General features: G+C 37.3%; 2 protein-coding genes across 3 annotated transcripts in view; one reads left to right on the top strand and one right to left on the bottom strand.

The window, feature by feature from the left end:
• The window catches only part of mora (cysteine and histidine rich domain containing protein), a 29088-nt gene extending 15191 nt beyond the window's left edge, over positions 1-13897 (bottom strand). The window contains exons 1-4 of the mRNA XM_081732354.1: positions 13605-13897; positions 10830-10936; positions 8711-8863; positions 4733-4873 (exon numbers count right to left, since the gene is read on the bottom strand). Coding sequence (XP_081588480.1) covers positions 4733-4873; positions 8711-8863; positions 10830-10936; positions 13605-13743 — 540 coding nt within the window. The 5' untranslated portion in view covers positions 13744-13897. The remainder of the gene's footprint in view (positions 1-4732; positions 4874-8710; positions 8864-10829; positions 10937-13604) is intronic.
• A 2943-nt stretch (positions 13898-16840) lies between these two features.
• Positions 16841-21843, top strand: part of LOC145665072 (SH3 domain-containing kinase-binding protein 1-like) — a gene marked incomplete at its 3' end in the record, with an annotated part of 70703 nt that continues 65700 nt past the window's right edge. Inside the window, 1 exon segment of one of the 2 annotated variants that reach the window (XM_081732336.1) lies at positions 16841-17003. In XM_081732336.1, the coding sequence (XP_081588462.1) occupies positions 17000-17003 (4 nt within the window). 2 annotated transcript variants of the gene reach the window in all.

Raw genomic sequence — 21843 nt, 5'->3', positions numbered from 1 at the left:
AGGGCTGCTTTGGAGGTTATGGGGGAAGACCTGAAACAGTTCTGTGATAGATTTGTGACAGTGGATGAGACGTGGCTCCACTACTATGATCCCGAGTCCAAACGACAGAGCATGGAGTGGCGGCACAGCAGTTCGCCTCCCCCACGCAAGTTCAAGATGCAAGCATCAGCACGCAAGGTTATGACCACAATTTTTTGGGATTCGAAGGGTGTGCTCCTTATTGGCTACCTGGAGGTTGGACACACTATCACGGGGACCTATTATGCAGCTCTAATTCCTAAGTTACGCGAAGCAATCAAGGAAAAACGGCGCCGGATGTTACAGCGAACAGTGCTGTTCCACCAAGATAATGCTCCGGCCCACAAAAGCCATCTTACTGGTGCCACAATCCATGCTGCTGGTTTTGATTTGTTGGAACATCCTCCCTACTCACCCGACCTCACCCCTAGTGACTTTCATTTGTTCCCGAAGTTGAAGGGAAAGAAGTTTCACTCAAATGCAGCTGTTATTGAAGCTGTGGAGGAATGGCTCACAACTCAGCCAGAGACTTTCTTCGAAGCTGGCATAGTGGCCTTACAGCATAGGTGGAAAAAGTGCATTACTATTAAAGGAGACTTTTTCGTAAAATAATATTGCTTATAGATCAGCGACAATAATTATTGAACCACCCTCGTATATGGAATATTGGACTGTATGGTTCGGAGACTTGGACATTACGGAAATTAGAGAAAAGAGATTTTGAGAACTTCGAAATGTGGCGTTAGAGGAAGATGGAGACAGGGGCAGATCCAGGACGGACTTCTGGGGGAGGGGGTTGTAATACTGCTACTTAGAGCTACTTTTAAAAGCTCCAAATTCTTGGATGGGTTTTATTTATATATAAAATCAGAAAATTTCCTCTTCTGCCCCCCCCCCCTTGATCGGCTACTGGATGGAGAAGATAAAATTGACAGAAAGAGTAACAAACTAAAATATTTTAAAACGGGTAATAGAAAAGAGGATACTTTTAGCTAGCGTCCTTCGTAGGGAAGTCAATTGGATTGGATACATCTTGCGAAAAAATGGTCTTCTTCATACAGTCATAGAGGAAAAGATGGAAGAAAAGCGAGGAGTAGGAAAAACAAGGAGACAACTGATTGATGATTTGAAAAATAGAAGAAAATATTGGGAGTCTGATTTGATTTGATTGGTTGAGTTTAAATGGGAACGTCAGTATCGAGGCTATTTTGTCCTCGTCAGGATCAAGACGACTGCCGTAAATAACATTTAAAAAACAAACATATTAAAATATAACAAAAATACTGTTACAAAAGAGAAGTAAAAATATAAAACAGACAAATAATAAATATGTGAAAATAACAAACATATAACAATAGAACAAACAGTAGTAAAAATAGAACAATAATAATAATGAAATGAAATGAAATCTAAGTTTAAAGTCCCACGGTTATGTCTGCTAGGCTAAAGAAAACGGAGAACCCGAGAAAACCCCGCACACGTTGTTTGTCTACCATAAAGTTCACTTGGCTTGACCAGTGATCGAACCAGAGACCTACACGCACGCACCAGAGGTGAACACTCTACCACTGAGCCACCGCGGCCCACAACAATCACATTAAATACTAATAATGGTAACAATAGAGAAAATACGTAACTAACAAATAGCGAACAACAACAAAAAGATAGAATAAAATATAAAAGTGCAGCAACAATAAATACACGAACAAAAGACTTTTAAAAAACTTCCAAGAACGTGAGCAATGTTACAAGCATTCACAAAAGAGAAGAGAAGCTCAACAATGCAATATCATTGCCCAATGCATCATCATATGTAATACTTGGAATTAAAAGAGGAACCTGAAGATTGAGAAAAATGGGAGAAACATTTATAGGCCTGAACGTAAAAAATAATAAATAAAATAGAATAGAATAAAATATTAAAATAAAATAAATCATTAGTTCCAGAGCCTGCTAACAGACAAAATACTTAATAATAATAATAATATTCAAAATAATGGCTGTACCATAGCAGGTCAGGTAGGATCAGCGCAGCCAGCGACAACCATTAGTCTGACTATGAACTACTGAGAATTAGCGTAACTGACACAGACATTAGCGTTTCAGATGGACCTTTTTTTTCACTAATGGACGCTATATGACATATATATTAATAATTAAAATACCTCTCGGAATACAAGGTGAGTGATTACTTTAATATGTTTTCTCTTTATAATACGGATGTAACAAATGGCTGGTTGGGTTAAAGTTTAGCCAGCACTTTAGAGCACCGAGGCTGTATGAGACACGAAAAGCTTAACAAGGAATGGAAATTACATAAGCTCCTAACGAGAATCGAACCCAGGTTTCCCGCGTCAAGGGCACGTGCGCTAACCATACAACCACGAGGAGTTTTAGATTTGGGTCGATCTTGGTTTTTTTATCATTTCATTTTAATTCAAAAACGTATTCTAAGGGGGAAAGGGAGTTCAAATATTTTTCAGAAGCTTATTCTTTCCGTTCATTGCTGGGTACTTTAGAGACTAAGTAATGCATTTTCAAAGTATATATACAAACTAGCAGAAGTGCCCGGCTTCGCACGGAAAGAATGTTTATGCATAATATTTGAAAATAAAGAACCGAATAGTATACAAAACGACGAATAATGTAACTTCTTGACTAAAATTTGGCTTAGACGTCATCGGAACTGTCATCAATCAGCTTAGAGATCCGAAAACTATGGACCCTAATATCGGTAATTTTCGATTATTTTTATATGTCGCTTCCTTCTCACCTGCCTAGGAGTGTCTTACCCTAATAATACTTTTTTTTTCTTTTCAGATTGTAAGTCATATGTAAAAATGAAATCTTTGAGTTTAACGTCATACGATTATGCCTTATAGGCTAAAGAAGATGGATGATTAACGCAAGTAAATGATGATGGAAGAATTGGTGGAATGAGAATGAGGGAGAAAACAGAAAACCCACGGACACCATGTTATCCACAACAAACTTACTTAGCCAGGGATCGACCCAGACTCCTCGCACTAGAGGTAGGCGCTGTACCACTTAACTACCGTGCCCCCCCTCCCCCGTGTAAATCATATGTGTATGTTCCCTTGTGTTTAGAAATGACTTTCCATACCGATTTTCTTCTTCCTAACATGAGAAACTCGTGAGATACGCTGTTTTTGGCATAAATTTTCCAACCATCCCTTCCCCTTTAAAGTTCCTCCACCCTTAGCAAAGTTGGCAGGTTTAAACCAAGGTGGTTTAAACCAGCTGTTTAAAAAAAAAACGTTTAACCAAAAAAAAAAAAAAAGAAAAAATCTTTAAATCATGTGAACTTCATGACGACGTTCACATATCAAACCATCCGCATTACGTTTATCTACTTTTCACCTTTCAATCAAGAGGTCCCGTGTTCAATTCTCGGTCGAACCACAACCCATCTTTCAAGTGTAAACCAAGTAGCGATTCGAAGTGTCCCTCTAAGCGAAAGTCCTATCCGTGATAACCTTGGTATTTCATAAGGATGTTAAGCCTAAACATACGAAATGAAACCAAATTTCGAATGAATGAATGTATTTCTACTTGAATGAATGCCTGTTGTTTTATAAAGAAGCCAAGGTTGCTTAAATATAGTGATAGAAATTGGCAAAATTTATCAACTGCCTACGTAGCTTTCAACATCAGCTTGGATTTGACTTGGTTTTAATTTTATTGAATGATATCTACATACCAAATTTGTAACTTAATACCTCAGTTTTAGCGTAGTGATTATGATACGTTGACCTTAAAATTTTATATACAAATACATTTAAAGTAGTATCAGAATTTTCCCAATGGCTAAGGCTGGAGTTCCCCGATTCATATATAATTCTGTATGATGTTTTTAGTTGTGTAACTGTTTATCTTTTTGTCCTTCTGAAATGACTCTTGACAATTATATTAACAAGAGATCTATGTAAAGATCAGTATAACGTATTTTTATCAAGAGTCCTTCATGAGTGAGTCGGCAATCGCATTTGTGACCAATTAGTCCCGGTTTTGTGTCCAAATGGACAATTTCTCCTGGATGTAACCCGAGAAGCGGTTTGGATTCCGCTTTAAGCTTATGTGACCCCTTCCAGCATAACCTTGTTGTTGCATAACAACACCAAGGCGAAACAAATTTCTGTCCATATCTAATATAAATACATGGAGTAAATTATTTAAAGCAAAAAACCTGGTTTAAACACACACACAAAAAAAAAAATGGTCTTTTGGTTTTTTCAATAAAAAACATAGTTTTTGCCAACCCTAACCCTTAGGATACGCATCAAAAAATTCTAAATAACCTATGGTTTCTTCTAGACTTCGGTGCCTTCGATACAGTACCTTAGAAGTATGCCAAACCATCGATGTGAATTTGTTAGAATTAGGAATTGGATTTCCGGGCTTTCGGCATATTAGCTCGTCACGTTTGAGGGATGACGTTCGTCGGCGATCAGACTATCCCAGGAAAAGGAAAGAAGGAGGCGGCCTGGGACGTGTATGTTAGGTACCATCCCGGCATTTGTCTGGTGTGAATGAGGAAAACCTCACTCAAAAGGTCGCCCTGAAAAAGCTTTTACACTTTTTCGACCGAGTGTCCCCACCGGAAATCAAACCCGGGATCACATGGAGTGGATTTGTATACCGGACAAACATACATACATTCTTCTTATATTAGTCAAGTTAATGAAACACTTACTTGTTTGCAGCCTCCATTGTTGCATAAGGTTCCTATTTTAATTCCTTTTGTCGTTTCTTCTTCAACAGCCACAACCGGAGACTTCTTTAGAGAATCTAATTGCTGAAGCAATGATTGTGCTATATCGGCCTTCAAAGTCACCTGCAACACCAAACAACATTTTATATTATTCATCTAACTGAAACAATCCAATTGTTCTCAACCCAATGTACAGTGTGTTATCTGATCAATCCCGGGAGATTTAATTGGAAAAATTGAAGTCAGTGAAAAAAAACGTGATATTTAGTAGAGCGTAACACAAGGTTCCTATGAAGAAGAATTCACTAAGAATTGTCATTGTCTGTGACAGGGAAGTCTCATAAAGGCCCCAAAGTCGACCGAAGAAGCTCATGGTGTGTAGCGTTAAAAATGACAGTCAGAAACTAAAGGTATTATCTCCAAACATTGCAGTGTGTTTGGAGTCACATTGCTGTGTATTTTTGAACTAAGTTTTATATGTACACTCATGAAATGAAATGAAATCCTTGAGTTTTACGTCCCACGGTTATGTCGGTTAGGCTAAAGGAGACGGGTGATTATGAGAAATGAAGAAAGTGGGAGGAAACGGGAGAAGCCCGAGAAAACCCACGAGCACGGTGTTTGTTCACCACAAAGTCCACACGGCGCGAGCTGGGATCGAACCAGGGACCCCAAGCACCGGAAGTGAATGCTCTTCCACTGAGCCACCGCGCCCCCACTATGTACACTCATATCCTAAATGATTGTCGCATATCTATAAAGGTCTTGTTGTGAGAATATAATTTGATAATGATTTTGCAGGGTATTTTTAATACTGTTACTATGTGAATAATCGGAAATTGTATATTTGTGGTTAATTTCATAGGAATTTCATTATAAATACGAAAATTAGAATGAGTAAAACAAAATGTTGCTGAATGTACAAGAGAATCTTATTCTCGTTTTATTGTTCTTATTTACTGCTCTTTTGACATGGAATTTTCCACATTCATGTCTTTGTCGATTATACACATACTAACATTATAAGAAATACCATGCGAATTCGTTATCAAATTATTTTCCTACAACAACATATTTATAGACATACGACAATAATTTTGGACATGAGTGTACGTTTAGCAGTGTCTTGCGTCTGTGAACCCTCAGTAATAACACCTGACCATAACAATGTCATCTTGTCTTACTTAACATTATCATTAATGTAGTGTAGATTGGAAGTCTCTTATACAGTCGTATACAGACGTCAGACTGGTTTTAGTCCATGCACTAGGATGTGTACTAAAATAATACGAAGACAAATTCTGCGCATGTTTGCGCTTCAAAAAAACTATATATTCTTTTCAGGATGGCGTCCTCACTCTTCCGGAAAGCAATATGTAATATTTGGTCGCGTCACCGGAAAACTGAGCGTGTTATGGCGTATGAACTTGTTTCGAAAATAGTCACCATAGAACACCTTTCTGACGATATTGAAAAAAAAAAATAAAGGTATTTGTAAGAAATCTATTCAGAAAGTTGAGTACAGGTGGGACAAATCTCATCGTCATTGTGAACGAATCCTTACATCGAATGCAGACTGGTTATGTGTAAACATAAGTTTACCAGACACTGTTCGAAAGCTACTACCTTCTCCATCCACTGATAAACTATCTGCTACTTTTGGAACGCCATCCAAGACATTCTATATTTACCATTCGCCAAATACTCGAAAAAAAAAGTGAGAATACAATACCCCAGTACATCAACTATTTACTGATTTTAGAAAAGCGTTCGACTCGGTTAGGAGATAAACAGTATGCAGCAGAAACTAGACATTTGTACTTACATGATTACGCATGGTATCACAATATGCCAAGTAACGTACGTAAGATTTTGTGGCATGGGAAAGTTGTTATTGCCTCTTGTATTATTCCGATTGGCCAACTTTCTGAAGAAGTAGAAGGGGCAAGGAACAAAGACAGTAGAAAGTATCACACGAAAAACCTCACGTGTGGATAGCAACACAGATCTCATTCATAGACTCTTGATATCCTCTGGTCCGTTAATAGTCAGTTTAAGATACAAACCTCGAAAGAAAGCCGGCCATATAGTGCGTCAAGTTCTTTCGCTACTTTCATTGCCTGCTTCGAATACAGATGACGTCTCCTTAGATGATGATGAATGTGATTCTGAGGGCCCACAAGCATACTTTTTTTCTCATTACTTCCTAACAGCCATGCTTTTCTTTATATCCCTTGTTGTGAATACATTATATGCGGTTTTGTGCATCGTACAACAAAACTGACACAATAATTGAGATGCCAATATTGCAGTTGTCTTTATTTATATTAATTCATTATGTGTAGAATTTTGTTTCACATTCTAATAAATGTCGATAAGGCGTGTCAGTTTACATTTTGTCAGGGGGGTGAGATTAAGGGACACTGTAATGCAAAGATTATTAAATACCTAAATGTATATCATTCTCAATTCCTTAGAACATATTTTACTAACGTGTGCTGCAGAACAGAGAGAGAGAGAGTGCAAAAGTCACACGACATACGATAAGATAACGTTCTAATTCTGTATTCTCTTAATTCGTTAGGTGACAATAACCCTTTACAACATCAGCTTCAATCCTTCCAAATATTTAGTATCTTTACATTTTTTTTTTTTTTAACATCCTAACTGTGTATGCTAATATATTAGTATTCACGAATGTAGTTCATGCGTTCTTACTACCAAAACCTGTTCATTCAAACATGTTTCTGTTTCGAGTTGACAATGCCCCCCCCCCCTCCTTATCTTTATATGACGCCCCTGATGTCAATACTTACTGCTTTATACTCTACGACCAAGAAATCGCCCACCAGTCACATTTCATGTATATTGGTTCCGAAACTAGCTCCTCAACAATTTCGTCCCGCTAGAATCGTCATTTATCATATTGTGCAATGTAAATGAAAATCCCACGCCTACAAGTTTTTGTATTTTGTGCAGATACAAGGAACTAGGAAGTTGTAAAAATGGAACCACACAAGATTCTTGTCTCCCAAAGACAATATATCCCAAAAAACTTTCCAGACCATGATTATTAAGGCTCGGATTTCTATGGCAAGAGCATATTTTTATCCTGGCATCTTTTCACATGTCTAAATAAACACGAAACACGTTTATGATACTTGTGAATACGAAAAATACTGCTTTTATTGGTCATATAAATACATCTCTGAATTTTTTTTTCTTATGAAAACAAATTTACCATCAAGTCAATAGAAAAATATATTACTTATAACGATCTTCAGGTGAATGACTTCATCTACTGTCAGAAATGACTGAAGCCGTTAAGAAAAACCCTCAAACATGTAATTACAAGACAAATCTACAACCACAATCTTTTTAAAACAGCATTAAAAATGTGCCAATTATTTTCTTTAAATATGTTCAGGGTTCATACAAAAATATTGAACTCAATTTTCCTTAATTTTTCCAGGTTTTCCAGGTATTAATTTTGCAATTTCCAGGTCTAGTGGAAGAAAAAGAGAACACATAAATTTTCAGAATAATATATTTAAGAATGGCCACCCTTCTCCCCAATGAACGATTGCAATTAAATATTGATTCAAAAGAAAATAAATAATTAAACTAAATAAAATTTAAGTTGAAGAAATATTAAGTGGAGAAGCCTACTAAGGGAATTAATAAGTAAATAATTTTGTTCCATACTTGAATACATTCAAAATGTACAAAAATATTGAACTCAATTTTCCTGATATTTCCAGGTTTATTACTAGATATGATCATTTCCCTGAAATGTCAAGGATTTTTTTCTTCCAAAATCAATTTCCCTGAGATTTCCAGCTTGTGAATGAACCCTGATGTTTATGGGTATATTATATACACCTTTGCCAAAAGTGCAATGTGAAAATGTGTTCACTATTTAAAATTAATTAATAAGTTAAAGAAATCCAAATACCGTACCAGTGGTGTGTCAAATGGAGGCCTCTCCAATGCTTCGTGGACAATAGGCTCAGGTGCTTTGTACTCTATCACTTCATCTGCTTTCGATTTATCAACGGCAGGCTTCTCAGGCTCCGGTGGTTTCACGTTACTGTGATATGACTTCGTGCATCCCTAATAAAAATTAAAATTATAAACATTTCATTAGTGGCATAATACACAATGATCAAAACTGTGCTGCTACCTCTGACCGATGATAAAATGAAGACCACGTTAAAAAGGCACGTCTTCCTATACTATGCTCAGAAAGTTAGTGAAATATGACGCAAAAGAACGAACATAAGATATGACTCATTTAGACAGTCACCAAAGAAAATTTATACAGGGTGAAGCAGAAGAAACGCATGTTTTTAAAACCGCTAGTACTTAACGACGAGTAAGGGTATTGATTTTGAGCGACCGTTGACAGACAGCTCAGACAATGCAGTTCCAGTTGCTATGGAGCGTTAGAGTATAGAGCAACATGTGTTCGCGGTGGAGCAGTTCTTTAGAAAAAAATGATTCTGTGTCATGGTTCAACGTCTTTTCCATCGAAAGTTTAATGTTGAATGTCGAGGTACAGTCCTAGATCGATATTCTGATGGATCGCAGCGTTCAGAAGTACTGGATCTGTGATCAAAAAGAAACCATCTGGTCTTCCCCGTCCAGTTTGAACTCTGGAAAACGTAGACAGTGTTCTTGCTAGTCCGAAACGATCCGCTAGGCGACAGACTGTATCGCTGGGTGTATCATGTCGCTCGCTTCATCATATCTTACAGGATGATCTCAAATTTGACCCGTACAAAATAATGATTGTCCAACAGCTAAGTGAAACGGATTTTGTGCAGCGCATAGAATTTTGTGGCATAATGGATGCTATTCTTACGGAAGATGAAGATGCAGATGATGAAATCCATTTTTATCTGAACGATTATGTTAATGTACAGAACTACTCTACGCTGCATAGCGTCTGGAACTGCACTGTCTGAGCTGTCTGCCAACGGTCGTTCAAAATCAATACTCCTACTCATCGCCGCGTACTATTCCTCTGCTCCACCCTGACAACACAAAAGACAGCTTGCCAAAACATTTTTATTATTATTATTTTGTTTTGTTATAAGTTCCGCAATTATGCACCGAGGTTAAGGGAGACAGTGATGATAATGAAATGATGAAATAAAGAAAGTGAGAGGACAAACAGAAGAACCTATAAGGAAAACCACGCACACGGTGTTTGTCTGCCACAAAGCCCGCTTGGCGCGAACAGAGATCGACCAGAGACCGCACGAACCTTGAGTTAAACGTTCTACCATTGAGCCATCGCAGGCCCAAGAACAAATTCCACTGGAAAAAAAAAATGAAATTAAATCTTTAAGTCTTACGTCCCATGTTATGCTGGTTAGGCTAAAGGAGACGGTGATGATGAGAGGTGAGTGAGATGGTGGAGTGAAGAAAGTGGGAGGAAACGGGAGAACCCCGAGAAAACCCACGAACACGGTGTTTGTCCACCACAAAGTCCACACGGCGCGAGCTGGGATCGAACCAGGGACCCCAAGCACCGGAGGTGAACGCTCTACCATTGAGCCACCGCGCCCCCTAAATTCCACTGAAATCTTAAAAAAACAGTGGAAAGGAAGTGAACCATGGTTTATTTAAAACCAGTATCTTGGAACTTGCCGGATAGAATTCAAAGCTCCCTCGTGGATATATGCTTAGCGTAACAGAGGAGTCCTGTTTGGTTAGGGAGTAGGAGCTTATGTGATCCGGATTCTACGCTAGGTAATATATATCGTCTCATGTTGCCTTGATGCTGAAAAGAGAGGGAAGTTAAATTCCAAAACTAACGTTTTTATGATCGAATTGTTCTTGTAAACTGAGTTTCCGATACGTTACGCTGGGCAGTATTTATTGGGCAACACGGACTGAAAATAACTACGAAACAAATATGAAAAAGCTAGAAATGTGATAAACTCCCTATTTACACCACATACCGAGAAGACACCAGCGACAAGTATCGAAAATTCAGTCGTTCAAAACAAGACAAAACTTCTGCACTACTTCAAAGAATCTGTATACTTAACGATATTCTGTAAATACAAACCTTTATATTAAGGAATTCCGTAAAATCTGTGCATTTCTTTTTACAACAGGACCAGCCCTTGTATGCATCATGGAAAAATGGAGCACCAGGATGAAAAGTACAGGAGTCTGGAGGAAAAAAAAAAAAAACTTTTTACTACAACTATATATAGATAGAGCTGGCAGATCCAGATAACAGAATGAACGTCATATCATATATTAGGTTACATACAAAATTATGAGTTTAATGCTATCGGTAATACATCTGCGTTACTAAGGACGATGATCTAATGAATTACGAAGGAAAACCATCAAACTAAGAACGACAAACACTGAATCTACCACCAATATCCGTCAGAACAAACATTCTATGCAACTTACTGTAAGAACTCTCTTCATTTTTTAAATAATTTTTGAGTAAGATATAACTTCCGTCATACAGACATTAGTCATCAAATTAATGCTAGTAATATAACATTTTGCACTAATTATTACAGTTAAACCAATTCTTCACAGTAAGATGATCTTTTAAGAACCTGTACACAATTATGAGGGCAACATAACAATTCTCGACTAAACACAGATGACGTTCAAGATGTCCGCTAGAAGTAATTGTTGAAAATTTCCAACTCCTTTCACGATTTGTTTCTAAATACAGAATCCAAACACGTAACACAAGAATTACAGTGCAGAAAACACAAACCAATTGTTACAAAAATGGGTTAAATTCCGATAAGCCCTGCCGCGCCAAACATTCGTACTAACTGACCTTACCTAATCTAACCTAATTAATCTAACCTTCCTTATTTATAAGTTGTTATTGTCATGTTCAAAAGCTGATGGGGGTTAACGGAATAAATGAAGGAAAAAAATGGATAAGGGGACCCAGAATATTTTGCTTAAATTTCGTGCTATATTTTCTTCACTTTTTGATGGTGTAGGTTAGGTTAGGTCAATTTGAGTACGGATTTTTGGATTAGGGGAGGAGGCAGAAATCTTTGCTTAAAATTCGTACTTGCTTCCTACATTTTATGTTTCTGATGGTTTAGGCTAGGCTAGGTTAGATTTGGTTAAGTTAGATTAGGATTGTTTAGTTTAGGTTATATCAGTACTCAATAATTACCCTTACGTAACATCAACTCATTTCTCCCGTAAACATATTTTCGTGCAGTTTTACTATACGGATCCATAGTATAAGTAGAAGTAGATGTAGGGTAGCAGTAAAAGTAGGAAAGGGTTAGAAGCCCCGCAGGGATTCGTTGGGTTCTGTTCTAGACATAAAATGGGCAAATTAAAGACTTTCCCACATCTTCCCGTGCCTTTTACAATCTATGGATTCGTAAAGTAAAACTGCACCCATTTTCCCCCTAATTTTGGCCCCCACTCCCAAAACTATCCCCTCCAAAAAAAAAAAAAAAAAAAAAAAGCCTACACAAAAGATTTCAAGTAAACTCATAATAGAATCGCAAGTGTTTAGTTTAAGATGGAATTATTATTGAAAAATTGATCTTTTTCTTTTATGATTCTGGCATTAAACATAGTTATTTCATGTTGATTTGTTACGCTATAATCACAATTTAACTGTATTCACTTGGATGAACATTCAAATAATGTGAGGAAAGTTCAACTAGAATGAGCATAGCATACCGTAATAAAATGGACGTTAATATTACGTAATTTTCAATATGATAAGAATTACATTCAACACGTGGGTTCACTCAAGCAGACGGTTCTACCAAATAGAAAATGTATCGCTAAAATAAGATGTGAAACATTTTTCTTGAAGGAGTGAGTGTGTGTATGGCGGACGACCAACTTCGGAATAAATGCCGTGTGTATATTCAATGTCATTGTACAGCATACTGAAATGAATTTTGAGGGACAGTGAAAGTTTCGAACATGTAGGTGTCCTCCTGCACTATCCTCGTTTATCTGTATATAGCCGTCGCTCACGCGCCTGGTCCCTGAGGATGTAACCCCTGTTTAAGGGCTAGGGACCCTGTTGCGCTCCTGCCCTAAATCGGTTAGATAATACTTGTTTTTTTAGTGGTCACCTAGCACAAGAAGGTTCGTGTTTTATGCACTGTAGTTTTTATGCCATACGTCTACACTGTATTTATACTGAACCCTCCGTAAGTCAACCTTCAACTACTAATGGAGTACCTCATTTAGTGCATGCTCTGCTAAAATACAAAACCCTAACCAAAAAATGTGTCAAAGTTTGGTAGAATCGTGTGATCGAGTAACGCCCAGCATGTATATCTTTGTACACAACACACTATATGAATTTTCACACATATCAGGTAGGCCTGACTGATTTCCAGGAGCTTCCATCCCTGCGCCTACATTGTCCCTGACCCTCTGTGCCACTCGTCTGCTTTAACATTTTCCTGAATCTACCATACTCTTTGGGTTACAAAATAAATGCCCTCATCCAATGTCAATAAAATACGCATCATCAAAGCTTTAGAAGACTATAAACAAATACTTGCACTTCATATAAGCAACATCCCATTTGCACGAAAACTTACCTCAAGTGATTTCAAATCATCAAGACATCACCGAAAGGTTTAGCTATTCCATTAGTTTAATAATTTAGACACCTTGAAATTTCAAGCAACACCCTGACAAACATACGAATGATAATTTATAATCTGCTTATACCCGAGAATTAAAGACACCATCCACTGACATCGAGAACCTTCTTTCCATTCAAAATAAATATATCACAATTTACGTGTACTATTATAGAATTTTAAACTGTATACTTAGAGACCCATATTTCTAACAAAATTACCTTCTTTATTTTCCTTAGGATTGAATTTCTGACCACATCCTCTATTATAGCAATGAAGTAATTCTGCCTCTCCGTCCGCCGGCATGCTTCTGAGTTTTTCTTTCACTTTCGAGTTGGTCACCCAAGCTAAACAGTTCATACTGTTTGTACCTTTTGATTAATGCTGAACTGAGGATAATCAGAATAAATGCTTCCCGCTTTGTTAAAGACAGTCTTTTTCTAATATTTTTGCATTATCAATACGAAACAAACAACTATATTAGTTAAGGATTCGTAGCATAAATTACAAAATTTACAACTTTTAAAATCTAGCACATCCGGTACGAAAGGTTTTCCTCATTGCAACGCAAAATTTGCGACAATCGGGTTGTGAAAAGGTGATAAGGCCTATAACGATTTTTTTATTTTTTGTGTTGCGTTCCTGTAAACAGAATTTTACGAAGATTAGTACGAAATTACCCTCATAGAAAAAAAATGGATGCAGATTAAGATTTTGGTTGTGACAATATTTTTTTTATTTATTTGTGAAAAAAACTAACCGTTTCTTTTGGAACTGGGATTGTTTTCCTATAGTTTTAAGCGCGTCGGTTTGTTTTCAGGATCATTTCGTATCAGTTTTCGCACTGGACCATAGCGCAATGCAGAGAATACAATAAGCAATTATAATTGCTATGCCCAGAAACTACACTAAAACACTATGCGCTGTGTTGACTCCAACTGATATGGAATGAAGCCCATTGTAGATTTCCTTGAAAATTTGCAAGAATATAACATACCTAAAATATTATTATTATTATTATTATTATTATTATTATTATTATTATTATTATTATTATTATTATTATTATTATTATTATTATTATTATTATTATTATTATTATCGTAAGCTGGGGTATTGTAGTCTTTCTGAAACGATTAGAATTAGCACAACACAAAATGAGTTTGAGTCATATATTTGTAATATTCACTATAACAGCTATAATTCCTTTTGTGTGTTTTTCGTTGCATTGCACACTGTAAATGCATCTTAAATACATCAACACAACAAAGTGTCTGAAGTTCATTAACACAGAAAATCCTAAGGAAGGGTGTGCCAGCAAAATTTCAGTGACTACTAGTTACGTCATAAGGTCAAAATGTATGTTGATTGAAGTTTTGCGTTCCTTTTTTTCAGCATAGTGCTATATGAGACATGGACCCACAGTTTAAGATGAAACCACGGGCGTCTCTGGCGGGGGGAACAGGGGGACGCGTCCCCCCAAATATTTTGAGCAATATAAGTGAATCAATGCTGAAAGTATTTAGATCTATATGGAAGAAGTAAAAACATATACAGTACAAATTAAAGTTATGTGTGTTCTTAAACATTAGGTTAATGTGATTAAAATGTCCGCCCGACGTGTGTCACTTTCAAAGAAATATATATATATTTTTAAAAATAAATTTCTTGGTTAGTCAAAGTAGTCTCGTTTGCAGGCACACTAGTTTTTCATTGCTTACCCAGCAACAATTGATTTCCATGACGAAGGAGACTGGAGAAGGGAAGAAAAGGGTGTATAGCTACGAATTAAAAAGGGGAATCTATAAAGACAGAGAAGTATACAATAGAAGCGAAAGTGACAAGAGGAATTTTAAAAGATAGAGAAATATGAATCTTATATATAAGGGTAAATTTCATGCGAATACTGCAAAATGGTAGCAAGGTACAACTACTATGACAATATAGAAACTAAAGATAGAAACGAGTGTTTAATGAGCGAATTGAGTGTGAGGAAGATGGAAAGAACACATTGAGGAGTCGAATGACAGCAAGAAAAAACCGTACACTTTAGACACGGAAAACGAAGTAAGCGATAATGGTTCATTGGACAAATTCAAAAACATCCAGCGAAATGAAGAACAGAAAGGTAGATAATACTGTATACCTTTTGACGTAACTTTAGTTGGGGTCTAATAGCATTCTAGACGTCCCCGTGCCCCCAATTTTAACATGCCCATGGATGAAACCACCATAATGTGTTCGTATTTTAATTGCTCTCCCAAGGGAGTTAAGACCGGGACCGCGTGCAACACAGACTCACACGCTAAATATGGGCGGGCTTATCATGACAACAAAAACAAGTTGCGTGCTTTCCGAGAAGGTATTTCGACTGAAAATTGAGTATCAGATCGGAACCCGGAAATTCTTTCAGTAAATAAAATTAGATTTTAACATATTTTCAAGCCTCTTTGTCAGCTATCTGTGTGCTTTAGGTAAATATTCTTCATAACATTTGCTACAGAGAGAGCATGGTAGCTCAGTGATAGAGCGCTTACCTATGATGCGAGAAGTTCCTGGTTCAAAATCCGTCCATGTGAATATAAAGGACATCACTGTTATTTTCTCGGGTTCTCCCATTTCGTACCTTAATCTCGTTCAACCAATTGTTCCATAATTATTCATTTTCGTTAATCATACGTCTGCTTCAGCCTAAAAAGGATTACTGGTACTGTAGAACAGGGGTGGCTTCAGGATTTTAATTTTGGGTAGGCCCGCTCCCTCCCTTATGGATACATAATCATATTTGATTGATTAAGGACAGTAGAAAATTACTTTTATAGTAATGGTTGATGCTATTTGTTAAATAATAATCTATCATTAATATAAACAGTGGAAAATATTTTTACTCTTTATTGCATCTTCAAGCGTTTATATATTTTTCAAAATATTTACCCGACCCGTACCCACCCGACCGTATTTACCCGACCTACCCACTAAAGCTACCACTGCTGTGGGACTTAGAACTGGAATTTGATTTCATTGTTTTTTTTTTTTTTTTTTTTTAGCGGAATGTAATAAAATCGTTCTTTGTATTAAGAGTGTGTTGTGTTAGTAATTTTACACTTTTGTAAGTAGTTTTTGTTACTATTATTATTATTCTAAGCCTTACAAAAAGGGGGATTTGATGTTCCAATACATTTATGCTATTTGTCGCTTCTGCCCGCAAACATGTTTTTGTGGTTAAGATTAATAAGATTTTGCCTTTATAGAGCATATGAAATAATATGAAGGTAGTCCATAGGCCTAAGTACATATATATTCCATGTTCAACAGTTTTGCTGACTACTGCATAACTTGAGAAGGAAAAGTACAACGTTTGTTAATTAATATTTCCTTGTTGTGCAATTTCTGTTGCAGAATTTGGCAGTATTTTGTTTTCCTTCTGTCACTACTTGTCAACGAGTGCTGCCATCTGAAGGCGCTTTGACATCGCTTTGCCTTCAGGGAAGCTTAGCCGTTCCCGTTGTATGTTGCTTGTCGTTTCGAGCAATGATATCATCGGGTGGGAAGGGCGTTGTGATGTGACGCTGTAGCTGAAAGGTCGAAGATCAAACTGATAATTAAACTCATCACAATGGGTAAGCTGTAATTTAATCACTTAATATTACTACTGTAATTATTATTGTGGCTTAGTATTATTTGCATACATGAGTTGAAAGTTAGCGGAAGATGGAAGAAGACAATGTTATTAGCCATGTTAAATTTAGAAACAACTACCTGTGAAAGAGCCACGTCGTTTGGCGTTATATTTCACTAGATCAACAACAAATGCAATAATAACTATAAACGAAGGTTATACGGTCACATTTAGTGCACTATTGAAGAAATTCAGATTCTGTTTTCATCTAAAATTCGAAGTAGGGCGAAGGCTTACCAGTGTAACCAACTAAGCTACTTTGCGATAGAGTTTCACTAGAGTTTAAAAGTATCAGTTCTCTGTACTTAAAATTTTTAGCTTATAAAATCAACTATTAATTTAAATGTCAAGTGTGCATAAAATATGTTTGATTGCACTTACAAGTAGCAGGAATTAGTTTATTATTTAATTCATATAAACTTCTTGCACATAATTTTTAGGTGTGGTTTTTCATGAAGGTCTGTGTTTACTTTGTCCCATTACCGTTTTGTATACCACATATACTTAGCATAATAGTAAATCATCTTGTTGCACGGGTAAACTCTTCCAAATAAACGAAATACTTCTTACCTGAAAGGAAAATTAATACTTTGCTTTCGGTACAAGGCCGGTTGTGTTGCTGCTGCGTGATATTTTATGTTTAAATACTTCCCGGCTATTATGATCAGTTTAATGCGAAGCATCCAAATAAAGAATATTTCCTGTTTTGTTGTGAGGCATTACATTGACGGAGCGGGCAGGGGAACGAAGTGCTCGTTCAGAAGGTTCCTTAGGGTTTCCAACTTCTGAAAATATCGGACACCCTCCAGGACTACGTATACTTTTAAGATTGTTACAACATCGCTCGTGAAAAATGTGAAGAACCTGATAGTGGTTACTTCACATAAGTTTTTGCGATTCGGAGTTCGAATTTAATAACTTTTATAGTTACTTTTGAAGCATTTATTAAACATGTTATTACAATTTTGGTTGACTCGGCACACACAATTTTTAGGTCCATGTTCCGTTAAGGGGGTCCAAAACTACACTGGACCCCCTTAAGCTAACCTAACCTAACCTAAGCTATTAGAGCCTAATATAACGTTATATTATTAAATCAAACGATAATCAATAGGAAGAAGCGGTGTCAAAGACACTGGAACCCTTAACGGAACATTGACCAACCAATTTTTGTAGTCTACCATCAATAATACATCGTATTTAAAATTGAAACTGACTCACTCTATGGCCTATGAAACCGGGAGGTTCAATGCCGCGTTTAGAAAAGCTCTCCACTGACTTCTATCCTTAGCTAATTGGATCCAGTTTCTACTTTGTATTCCTTTCTCTGCGAGATCCATCTTAATATTGTCCTCCCATCTGCTCCTAGTTCTTCCTAATGGTCGTTTTCCGATTGGTCTTCCAGTCAAGACTTTGAAAGCGTTTCTACTTTCTTCCATTCTAGCTACATGACCTGCCCAAAACGGAAAAGCAAATGTAATTAGCCATATAATTATGGCATGCAAAAGTTATACTTGGAAAATGTCTTACCAGCATCGCTGGGGTTTGTAATGTCTCAATGCCTACATACTTCAACTAGATCTGGATGCATTATTTAATTGGAAGATGCAGCTGAGGATGTAGGAGTACTAACTGCGCTCTTAAGATTTTTTTTTTTTTTACCTTTAGCAGTTTTGATAAGTTTTCCTGCCTTCAACTGTAAAGCAAATTCGGCGCGCGGCAGGTCGATATCAAAGTGAATTATAAGCTCTACTTTAACCATGTTCATCAACAAATGATTCCTTTCGTCACTCCAAAATAATCTGAATAGAAAAGATAATTGGACTAGTAAGAGGAAAAATTACCAGTTTTGAGGTCTTATCGGACACCGGACAAGAAAATCAAAAGCTGAACTGTCCGGGAACATACCGGACGGTTGGTAACCCTAGGTTCACTGGTTCAACCATATGATATATCAGTTATTTGTGTAGAACCAAGGACGTCCCTAAGGGGACTCGTGATCCCCCTCAAGAATTAAAAGTAAATTCGTCAATCTTTTTTTCTTTTAGCTACGTTTTTAACTGCTAAAGGTGCCTGCATGTGATACTAGGTGCTCAACAAAATGCCAATGTATTTGTCTTTTTGTTGAAAACTATTCCGTGAATATCTGGAGTATAGAATGCAAATCAGCCCCTTTGCATCCTTTCCGTTCCCCTATCCCGAACTGAGCCTTAAATACCAAGAGGCAATGTATAAAATATACATAAAGAGTAGAAATTTTGGTACCTCTGGAAAATACCCTATGTATGTTCACAGTGGCGTAACTAAAGGTTTGGGGGCTCTCCCGCAAATAATATGAAGTGGGGGCCCCCCTTCTCTATGTCCCACATCACGATTTGGGTCCTCATGATGACCTGTGCGGGGTCTGGAGCCCTTATTTACGCCCCTGTATATTCATGTGTATCATATTGTTGTTTTACCATGGTTCTTGGTATCATTGGCCTTGAATTATTCCGTCTACAGTCTTACAGTGTTTAAAGTACAAGTCTTAAATGTTGAGACATTCACAGGGCCGCGGTGGCTCAGCGGTAGAACACTCACCTTTGACATGTAGAATCTTTAGTTCGATTCCAGCTTCTACGAAGGGGACATTTTGGTGAGCAGTTACAGTGTGTAAGGGTTTTTTTCATTTTGTTCCACTTCTCCCATTTCACCATTAGCACACTTTTCTTATCCTCGTGCATAATCATTGGACGTTGAACAAACAAACAAAAAGTAAAAAATAAAAACTTCCATTTTGGCTTTCTGATAAAATTACCAGCTAGCTTTTTAAACTTACACATAGCAACGGAAGCCAGTATTTCTAGACACAACTGTTGATTGCAGCATAAGACAGACTCACCATGTAGGGTAAGTGTCCCAATAGTGGACCAAATAGCTAATGACAGAATATGTATGCCCAGTTTTTTGTGACAGGAAGAGAATAGCATAGACGTATAAGGGTTCGGACTAACAACTACGAACTTAATAAAACATTTGTTTCCTAGAAATCCCACTCTGAACTACCGAATTAATTGTGAAACTTTTTTTAAAAGGTAATTAAGAGCAATTTGTGCATATAGGAACGGGTGCTGGTTGCCATAGATCAGTTAGGTGTTAATATTTACATTGTGCGTAATGGTCTTCTGTTGAATTCGTCCTTACTATCCGGAATGTTTCATATCGTTCATAGATTCGAATAGTTTGTCATTGTTGTTTCAAAGGTTATTTCAGTTAGACTTAGTTTTCTAACGTTGGGGTCCCGGGTTCGATCCCGGCCCCTGCCAAGTGAACTTTGTGGTGGACAAACACCGTGCTCGTGGGTTTTCTCGGGGTTCTCCCGTTTCCTCCCACTTTCTTCATTCCACCATTTCATTCATTTCTCATAATCACCGTCTCCTTTAGCCTAACCGGCATAACCGTGGGACGTAAAACTCAAAGATTTCATTTTTTTTAAGTTTTCTAACGGTTGAACAATAAAAGATTTCTTTGTGAAAAATGTTCCATTATTGAACCCGTTGTCTGGTGGTCGGTGGCTGTATAGTTACCGCACATACCTTCGTAGCTCAGAGGGGGGCCCACGGTGGCTCAGTGGTAGGGCGCTTACCTCTGGTGCATAGGGTCCCTGGTTCGATCTCCGAGCAAGTAAGTTTGTGGTGGCCAACATCGTATGCGTGGGTTTTCTCGGGCTACCGTATACTCCTATTTTCCCACACTTTTCGTTCCACCAATTATTCCATAATCATTCGCTTGCTTTAATCATAGTCTTCCTTAGCGTAAACGGAATAATCGTGGAATGTCAAACTGAAAAATTTTATTTATTTTTTTCACCACCGTAGCACCATGTGGTTCGGATCTCACTTAAAGATGTGGGTTCTCGTCTTAAGTACCCTCGATGCTAAAGAGACAATAATCTTCAGATACTAAATGACTTGATGATTGGTATGCGTATATTCTATTTCTATCCGTCTTACGTGTACCTAATTAATAAACCAATGTGCTATTTATCCATTTTAATTCACAAATAGCTTCATACGTTGCTACAATTTCTGCTTCAGAAGTAAATACTGTTAAAAGACAGTGTTGCATTCTTCCTAGCTCATAGAATGTACGGATCTATTGTTTCTTCAGAGTTCATCTTTTTTTTTTCCTTCAAATTTGAGGCCTATTATCTTATTACCATTACGTTTATGAATTCTTTTTAATTCGTCCTATACCTTTTTAGCATTTGTTTCGTTCATAGCTATCCTGTCTGCTCGTCAAGCAGGGTTAATATTATAATGCTGAATGTCTCACTTTTACGTATTCAGTCTTTGTATTTATCCTGTTGCACTAAGATCTGTTCTTACCAACGCATCTACCTTTAGTGACCATACGTTGTAATTACTCTCTGCTAGGACTTTAATTTTGTTACCGTCACTCATTAGGTGCAATTCCTGGCGTCGGGAAGGTGACGCTTCCGTCGCCCAGCGTTATGCTGCAAAATAGTCTCTGGTCCTTTAGGTTCCGCTGGGCTTATCCACCTTCATGAAAAATCTGCACCTTTCAGCATCGGATTGAGGGTCTCGTATCTGGACTGATTTTCTAGTTTATGCGTCTCTTTGTTTTGTTTTGTTTGAATGATTAATGTTACAGCTTTGGACATGCTTTTCATTGACGTTCGGTTGACTACGGACGGAAACTGGTGACGCCCACCCGTACTGGAAGGAGTGATGCCCTGAAAGAAAAAGCTGCAAATGCGCCTAATGAAAGTTCAATATGAA

Source organism: Thermobia domestica, chromosome 1 (genome assembly GCF_964235325.1).
Source record: "Thermobia domestica chromosome 1, izTheDome1.hap1.1, whole genome shotgun sequence".
Classification (NCBI taxonomy): Eukaryota; Metazoa; Arthropoda; class Insecta; order Zygentoma; family Lepismatidae; genus Thermobia; species Thermobia domestica.
Note: the sequence above shows the minus strand (reverse complement) of the source record. Positions and strands in the feature narration are given on the sequence as shown.